This window comes from Phragmites australis, chromosome 1, assembly GCF_958298935.1.
Source record: "Phragmites australis chromosome 1, lpPhrAust1.1, whole genome shotgun sequence".
Lineage (NCBI taxonomy): Eukaryota > Viridiplantae > Streptophyta > Magnoliopsida > Poales > Poaceae > Phragmites > Phragmites australis.
In genome coordinates, this window is record NC_084921.1 from 32,781,956 (window position 1) to 32,791,245 (window position 9,290).

The 9,290-nt window shown below is 41.8% G+C and overlaps 1 protein-coding gene across 2 annotated transcripts; it reads left to right on the plus strand.

The window, feature by feature from the left end:
- The first annotated feature begins 5,441 nt into the window (after window positions 1-5,441).
- Window positions 5,442-7,443, plus strand: LOC133915708 (protein disulfide-isomerase LQY1, chloroplastic). 2 transcript variants are annotated; one of them, XM_062358984.1, is made up of 4 exons: window positions 5,442-5,682; window positions 5,781-5,929; window positions 6,015-6,068; window positions 7,229-7,443. In XM_062358984.1, the coding sequence occupies exons 1-3, from the start codon at window positions 5,521-5,523 to the stop codon at window positions 6,055-6,057; spliced, it is 354 nt and encodes a 117-aa protein (XP_062214968.1). In that variant the 5' UTR covers window positions 5,442-5,520; the 3' UTR covers window positions 6,058-6,068; window positions 7,229-7,443. The 2 variants fall into 2 exon arrangements, with proteins under 2 accessions (XP_062214968.1, XP_062214959.1); XM_062358975.1 differs by lacking the exon at window positions 7,229-7,443 and having other exon boundaries at window positions 5,443-5,682; window positions 6,015-6,411.
- Window positions 7,444-9,290: the final 1,847 nt, after the last annotated feature.

Consider the following 9,290-nt stretch of genomic DNA (forward strand, 5'->3'; position numbering starts at 1 on the left):
GTAATGAAGTTTATGTTTTTGCATATGCTTGAATTCCCCTCCTTCTAGTTTCTCTCTATTGGTTCCCTTGTAAGTTTGCAAGTTTTTGGTTTCTGATTTTGATTTTTGTTTTGGATTTTTGGGCTGAAATTTCAGCACTTTGTGAGGTCATTCTTCTTATGGCTAGAGGTATAAAATTCGTATACACACGCTTATGTGATGGGGTCTGGAATTCCCTTGCCTCCAGATAATCAACTTGGACAGTTTGGTTGCTCAATGTTCATCTTTTCTTGTTTCTTTGCAAATTATGATCTTTTGAGTGCTAAGATACATGAATTGATCTTAAATGAAACCTATGGTTCATATACCATCCATGTAGTCGTGTTACCTCAATTTTTTCTTGTTAAAACTTCTCTTTATTTTTGCTACCGCTTGAGTTTTGAGTGAGTTGGGTGATCCAAATAGGAGGAGATCCTCGATTTTGCAAGAAATTTGTTGATGCGCCTATTCATCCCCTCTAGTTGCTAATCCCGTTCCTACAATTGGTATCAGAGCTGGTTTGATCACTTGTTGACCTTAACCAGCTTTGTGATCCGTAGGCGACATGGAGAGAAATGGGAAGATTTCGCTGTTTGATGACCGTGATTTTTCGTATTAAAAGGTATGCATTGAGGCTTATCTCTTAAGCCAAGGAAGTGCAATTTGGGAGGTAGTTGATTACAACTACGAGATCACTGTTGCTCGCACGACTCAGGCGCAAATCGAACAGTATGAGGTAAACAACAAGGCCAAAAATATTTTGTTCACAAGCTTGAGTCGGAATGAATTTAACAGTGTTCAACACATCCGTACTTCTCGGGAGATCTGGACTACTCTGAGTGCCTTTCATGAAGGCACTAATCAGATTAAAGCCAAATGCCAAAGCACATACAACTAAGAATATTAAATATTTGTGCAAGGCCCTGGGGAGTCTTTGGATGCCATGTTTGCTCACTTTGATAGAATTGTTAACAATATTCGATCAACTGGTGTTTTACCCTATTCTGACCACGAGAGAGTGATCAAGCTTCTTTATGCTCTGGATCGTAGCATATGAGAAGTAAATATCTCGAGCATTGAAGAGTCATCAAATTATGACATGTTAACTTGTGATGAACTCTTCAGTAAGCTCAAGTCCACCGAGATAGCTAAGGCGGCTCGAATTAGTCTTAGAAACCACTTATCTCAGAACATGGCTTTGGTTTCCGGACCTAGCGGTGGCATCCAATCTGGAGTGGTGTTCTTGTGCTAACACTTTACCTGGTGAATTTGCTTTGTCTTCTTTGGTCTCTATCACAGAGGAGCAGGTGGATATGCTTGATGATGAGGATCTTGCATTGATCGTGAAGAAATTCATCCGTTTCTACAACAACCGCCGAGACCAGAGGAGGGACAGTTCCCGTGCCTGGTTTGAGTGTGGTGACACCACCCACTTTAAGGCGGAGTGCCCCAAGCTCAAGAAGAAGGAAGATCGTGACCGTGGCCACGACTACGACAAGCACAATAAAAAGAATAAGAAACCCTTCTTCAAGAAGAACCATAACAAGATGGCTAAGAAGGCGGTCAAGACTGCTTCTAGGGCATTTGTGGTAGCTCTGAGCGACATCGACACCTCTTCAAGCAAAGAGGAGAGCTCAAAGAAGGATGAACCACAAGTGAAGGGTAAGAAGAAGGCCAAGGACCTCACCAGCCTCTGCTTCATGGTGGAAGACAACAACGACAACGACTCCGACCTTGATCTCTCCAAGGTCTAGGCGTGATGAAAAGGAGTGTGAGAGTTGTTTGGTGGTTATGACAGAATTTGCTGAGCTTCAGGCTTTGTATGCTCAAGTTACCAGTTGACTTGAGACTGCTGAGAAGAAGCTCTCTAAGGAGGAGTCTAGATCCACTCCCTTAGACGTCTGCATGAATTGCCCTTTGCTTGCAAAGGATGTTGAACTGAAAACAGTGTGCATCCAGGAGTTGGAATCTAGATTGGAGAGTGCTTGGAGTTTGAAGGATGTGCAGCCAAACTGTCCCACCTGCATCATCTTTCAAGAAAAACTCAGCTGGTTTAGATGGCAAGTTGAGAAGGTTTTAGCCGAGAATGAGTATCTCCTTTCTCTAATGGAGAAATACTAAGAAGGTAAGGGCAAAATGAATTTGATCTTGATCAAGACCAGTATGTGTGCCGATAGACGGGTTTGCCTCTTGAGTTGGGTTTTGAGAGGGTGGCTTACAATAGGAAGAGTAAGACTGTTTTTATCACATCTACTACCTTAGAAGCTGAGAAATCTAAAATCAATACCACACCATAATTCAACAAGAAAAAATCCACTCCACAGCCACCAAGAAGAAGCTTGCACCACAACCCAAGAGAGCTTCACAGCCTCAGATGAGAGCCCCTGTGAGAGAGCATAGAGTGACCGGCAGTCGAGTTCTCAAAAGACACTACCACTGCACCTACTGCCAGAGAGAGGGTCACTTAGTTTGGTTTTGCTTTCGCCATAGGAGGGATGAGTGGCATGAGTGGGAGTGGAGTACCCGGGACATATACCGCTTCTCTATTGGTGTACATGAGGCTTTTCTTTGCTCATACCCACGAGTCTCTAGCGTTTTTCAATCTCTTCCTAAATATGGTACCCGACGTGGATTTTACCTTGACTCATATGATTTTGATCCACGTGTAAGAGGCTTTGAGTTCCAGCGCTTTGGCACACCACATTTTTCTCTTCGTGGTTCTCGCCCCTAGCGTACTAGTGTTGATTTGCATACACCTGCTTTTACTACTTCAGGGCAGATGACCCAGTACTGGATTCTCAAGAAGTTATGACTAACCCCAGTACTGACACATTCACCTACTACTCTTCTCACATGTAGGTGGTAGACAGAGGCCTGGAGAACAAGTGGCTCATTGATTCCGGTTGTTCGTGTCATATGACCGAAGATACATCATTGTTCTCCAGCCTCACCTCGACGAAGCAGCACGAGTACATCACTTTCAATGATGATCGGAAAGGAAGGGTGAAAGCCAAATGTATGGTAATGGTGAATAAAAGTTTTACTTTCAAAGATGTGGCTTTGGTGGAGCATTTGGGATATAATTTGCTTTCTGTATCTCAGTTGCTGGATGAGGACTTGGAAATGCGTTTCAAACGTGATACTTCTAGAGTTCTTGATTCTTTAGGAACTTTGATTTGCCGTATTTTTAGAGTTGGAAGAATTTTTGGTGCTAATTTTTTTGAGACCCTTTGTTCTTCTTATTGTTTGATTGCTTAACCTTCTTTTGAGTTTTGGATGTGGCATAGGAGACTAGGGCATATAAGCTTTGACTTGCTTACTCGTTTGGGTGCCTTAGGCTTGATTCGAGGATTGCCCAAGCTCAAATTTGAGAAGAACCTAGTTTGTGCTCCTTGTCAGCATAGGAAGATGGTTGACGCCTCTCACCCACCAGTCAATTTGGTGATGACTGGACGACTAGGAGAACTTCTCCATATGGACACCATTGATCCTTTCCGGGTTCATTCGGTGGGTGAGAAGTGGTATGTACTTGTTATTGTTGATAATTTCTCTCGCTACTCTTGGATTTTCTTTCTTGTGAGTAAGGATGAAGTGTTTTCACACTTTTGAAGCTTGGCTTTGAGATTGTTCGAAGAAATCCCTGGTGTATTGAAAGTAATTTGTAGTGATAATGATACCAAGTTTAAGAACTATCTCTTTAATACTTTCTACCTTGAGCATGGCATTGAGCATCAATTTTCTGCCCCGCGCGTTCCTCAGCAGAATGGCGTGGTTGAGAGGAAAAATCGCACTTTGATAGAGATGGCTAGGACGATGCTCGATGAGCATAGGACTCCTAGGAAGTTTTGGGCTGAGCCCATTAGCACAGTGTGGTACATCTCCAATCGAATTTTCTTGTGCTTGATCTTGAATTTGGTTTCTTATAGGTTGCGTTTTGGGAGAAAACCAAAGATTTCACATTTGAAAGTTTTTAGGTCTCGGTGCTTCATCCTAAAGCATGATAATCTTGAAAATTTTGAGTCACGTTCCTTCGATAACAATCCTAAAGCTAATCACCGGATAATCCGGTGGGTTGTTCTTCCGTCTTCAACAGCTACAGTCTTCTCCGTAGGAAATGCTCCAGTGAGTGCAACACGCTAAGCACCGGATTATCCGGTGAGATAAATATTCCTGAGATTTCTCCAATTTAATCAAATTTTATCTCGACTGCAGTGGCTTCTTGATGTATTTCATCCATAAAATCTACTGATATATATTCTTGATAAATATGTTAGTTTCAATGACTATATTATCATTAATCATAAAAATCACAATCATAATCTGATAAAACTATTTTTGCTACACGTGTCGAAGATGAACTTTGCCTAAAATCTCACCTGATTTAAGGTATCTGAAGAATAGAAAACGTGTTAAAAGTAAGGGTGATTGTACTGTGGTTTCAGATGGTCCTTTCGCTGCGCCCACTATGTGTGTTGGCGACGAGCATGGTTCTGCTTGATTTCAGAATAGCGGTATGGCACGCCACTTCCAAATGCAGGGAATCTGTATGGCAGCGGACTTTTAGCAGGCGATTCTGGCGAGCGGTTGAATCTTTGCTGAAGGCAGACACCGTGCAAGGCGATGGCTGCTCGGACTCGGACCTCAACTCCAGCTCCGGACCTGACATCGGACCAAGACGAAGAAGCAGAATGATTGAAGATCATGATCAGCCCCTTTATCGGTTATGGTGCTGTGATGCGTTGATGGTCTTGTTTTCCTGTATGTGGTCTATCATAGCTTGAGATATGATGTAACGAACCTCCTTTAGTCCTTTTGGAGATATCGTGTATGTACTTGAATAAGGTAGTAGACAGGAGATATGCTGAATTCAGCATCTGGACTCTAATTCTTTCTCCATTTCCTTTTCCTGTAATCGAACTCTCTGCATCTGTTTAGTTGTTTGAATCTATTTGTTGTAGCTTGATGAATACGTATAATTTTTGGAAGAAGTGTATTTAGTTAACGGTATCTATTGTTTTAGTATAACTCGACAAATGCAAATATATGACTTCATAATGGATTGCGAGTAAATCTTAATTCAAGTTTTACTCCACAGCTTGATCCAGCGGACCTACTTATCAGTGTCATAAAATTATTTTCATACGAATAACCAATAATCTTAACTCTTGCCTTAACTTATATGGCTTCAAATTCAATTAACCAAATAAAAATTAACTTAACATGTTCAGACAGATATAACTAACTAAACACTTTTCTTTTCAATAAATATAATTTTACTTAGACTACTCCTCTTTAATCAAGATTCAAACACATGATAATGAGAACGGGGTTCGGAAAAAAGAGAATCCAGATAACGAAGGATTTGGGGGCTTTCAACATGGACTGAATTTATTGACAGGCCTAATGGACCACGAAGCCCAACTGTGAGCAGCTAAGGGAGGCCAGCTCGAGGACGGAAGGCTGGGAGGACACGCGGCCCTACCACCACTGCAGTCGCCGCGCATGGAGCTGGGAGGCGGAGGGCGAGGCGCCGGCGACCGCGTCCGGCGGCAGCTGCAAGCGGTGGGGCGGGTAGCCGCGTACCTCGGCGGAGGCTTCATCCTGCTCTCCGCTGCCTCCTCCGTCGCCGTCCGCTCCCTCCGCGCCCTTTCCGATGCCAACCAGGTGCGCGGATTCCTCCATCCGAAGCGCATACCATTGGCTCTGCTGCCGACCTGCCCTAACTCTAGTAGCTTGCCTCCACCTTGCGTTGCTCTTGTCAGAGGAAGTTTGCGATGCCGTGCGGCGCCTGCGAGGGGAAGGGGAGCTACGCGTGCAGGCTCTGCAAGGGCAGCGCCACGATTGAATGGTCTCCGATGTACGACCCGGTGTTCGTCAACCCGTGCCTCTGCCCTACCTGCGACGGGACGAGGTTGGACACCTTCTGTGGAGCTTTCCTGTTCTTGGTCGTTGCTGTTGATTCCTATGATTTTGCTAATTTGTTTCTGTTTTTTCAGGGTACAGCGCTGCTTGAATTGCCTGGGCAAAGGTTATGCCTGAAGAAGCAATTTGTATGTGTTGATCAGTGACCTTTCCGCACGATCAGTTTTTGTGGTTGATGATAGATAGTTGAGGGTGTGGTTATTAACAGGGGCGGATCCAGGGTGGTTCCATGGTGTCAGAGGACACCAATGGAATTTGGTAATCTCCATAGAAAACACATGTTTATTGGTGTTCATTAGATAAGATCACATCATATGCAGTGGTGGTGACACCAACAATTCTTTTGTCTGGATCGGCCTCTGGTTATTAAGAGGGAGCGTTGAGTGTTAGCTGTTAACTCAAGGAAAGCTGATCCTTTTGCTGCTGGAGTGTAGTTGATGGATGATTAAATTGAATGATTTCTGTTGGGAATTTCTGGAGTGGGAAAAGAGATTGCTATTCCAACTCAAAACGAGAGATCAATGGGTGAAATGGAAGTGGCTTACTTTCATGTACCTTTTGCGTATGTGAGAGCAGATGAACTTTCTTTATGTGCCAAAAGTACAAATTTCAGTTGTTTGAGGGAGAGATGTTTCTTTGGTTGTCATTAAGACCCCTATGGTCCCATGGGTGCAAGTAGACATGATGGTAGCAACAGCTGTTGATCATATGTTATCTGTTAGTTTTTGCATTCAGTTAGGTGCATTTTTTTAGGGTTTATCTTCTTCATCTTGTTTACCCCAAGCACATAAAGATGGTTAGTTTTGCTTGAATGAAAACTGTGCTACAAGGTTGATCAACTTCTTTTTCTTTTCTTTTCTTTTTTCGTTTTTCATGCTCTTAGAATAGTCAGAATGTGTCTGTGTCGGAGTGATTTGGCCAATTAATTCTGAGTCTGACATGTGAATTTTTAAGGACGCTGTCCCTGAGATATGCTTCTTCTTTTTTTCCTTTTGAGACATCTGGGATATACTCGTAGAAGGTAAAGGAAAGATGCTGTGGCTGCTCAACTAATACCGATGGTTACCTTATGAATTGTTTTCAGAGTTATTCTTGAAGCTATACACACTATTGTACTGTGGTATTGGTCATGCCAAATGGTTTGAACAATGTTGTTAGTATCCACAAAGTAGTAATGCCACCATTCTGTATGCAAGATGAAAAACTTTGTATGGATGCCTCAAGTATATCATAAACCTTAAACATAGTTGCAAGTATGCAAATCTCTTATTCTTTTTCCATATGACAGCCATCTGGGGTTACTCGCCAGAAGAGCCATATCAACCATGAATCTACAATTTGGTGTAATTTGCAGACTATGAGATGACCATACAGCTATGATATTCTGATTTAGTAACAATATAGCTCAAGAACTTTGGGCATGTTATCGTCATCTTTCCTCTCCAAATTTTGTCGTGCAGTTGCATTCTCCACTTGCAGTGAAGGCATATGTTAACACCTCTATTCTTTGTGCTGACATCAGTTTCATTGTTTTGATCTGCCCTTTTCTGGAGGTTGAAATGGCGCATTGCATAAAGTATTCCTTTTTGTGCACTCCAATCTAGTTCTGCTCATGCTTGTATTCTTAATTCCTAAAGAGTTTTGGGAGTTGCGTAACAGGGGTTTTTATAGTGCAAGTGACAGCAAAAATTATTGCACAGATTGTTCATGGTAACCGCCTTTTCCTTTTGCTACCTTTGTATGACATTACTTCAACTTTGCTTATTTTGCAAGAAACTGTAATGATAATTGAATATCATCATGCAAATTTTGTCAGTCAACAATTCTTGGTGTCTGTCAAGTGCCAAGTGTGTATAGCTTAATATCTTCCCCTGAAGTGTCATGTGTTCCCCATGTATTCAGAGTTGCAACCAGAAAGACAACGTTTAAATATGTGTATCTTATCTGGACCAAAAAGATTGTCATGTGGTTTGCAGTTGCAGAAGGCTCCTCTTTTCTTCTTTATGGTCTACTTGCCCTGTGAACCCCATAACCTAAAGCCCTTTTTTAAAGTGGCTAGCAGCCCAAAAAACACAGCATTTTTCTGGAAAATATGGCAGGATTATTGTCAGGTCATCTTAGCCCTTGGAAAAACTAAGGGATAGGAGACAAGCAGAAAGGTGGAAAAATTTAAATATGCACCGAGGTTCGTATACATCCATATGTTGGTTCATATGCTTATAAATTCAAAATGACTAAAAAGACCTATATGCAGAACATTTGCATATCCAAAAAATTACATAAAAAATTACAAACTCAAGTACGCGTATACACACAGGCGCAAAAAAAAAAAAAAAAAATCTGCTTCAATACGGACTCCCAGAATCTGGAGGGCGCCAAGTTTTTGTCACCGGAAGGAAGAAAGAGACGGCTCCTCGTGTCCAAGTCAAGAAAAGCCCCCAATGATTGTAACTGAGAGAGAACCACAACAGGCTCTGTGATTGCTCAAGTCGTATCTTGATTTCGCTGCCGTTTTCATGTCGTCATGCCGCTCTTGCAATTTACTATGGGCATTGTCTTATCGTGTTTTCTACTTTCGTAGAGGAGAATCTGCATGTTGCTAGCCCGGAGAGCCATAGAGGGCTCTGTGAAATGGAGCAAAACGTCGAGGTTCACTCGACATAAATCACAGGGTTCATAGATGGGCCCGGCTTGTCAGGCCCAGTTGCATAGAACAGGACTGAATACACCAATGGGAGATGGACACTTTGCAAATGTTTAGTGCATCGTTGAATTGAATGAGAAGCGTTCTTACTTATTTCTTTCTTCTTTACTAAAAGCCCATGTACATGGCTGGTACGTATTAGACGTGTTAAATGAACATGCTACCAAAGAAGGTCTAAAAATGATCCAAAGTTGCAAATAAATAAATAGATAATAACTTCAAAAACAAATTCTATTGCTACATTTCCATCTATTTTTCGCAAAGATCTTCATTGTTGTAGTCTTCAACTAACGGCATACAACTTGCATATTGTCCCTTTTCTCCATCTTTTGCAATAGAGTCTAAAAGCGAAGCCAGCATGTTTCACTGAAGATAACTTTTATAGTAGAGTCAATTTACTTTGTTAAAAATAATGTTATTCTGATGACGTAAAATTACCCAACATAGAGCACTAGCACTAACATCAATCCCATTTAACTATGGACCAAAAATATTGATGACACTGTTTGGGGGTCTTAAACCAAAAGTTATGTGGATAGTTTTTGAAGAAAAGGTGTTGAATTGTCTTCTGTGAAGTGTGTCTTGTGCATCATCTTTTTAGTTATTTGAATCTTTGTTACTTTGTTAGTTTCAGAGTCTTAAATCT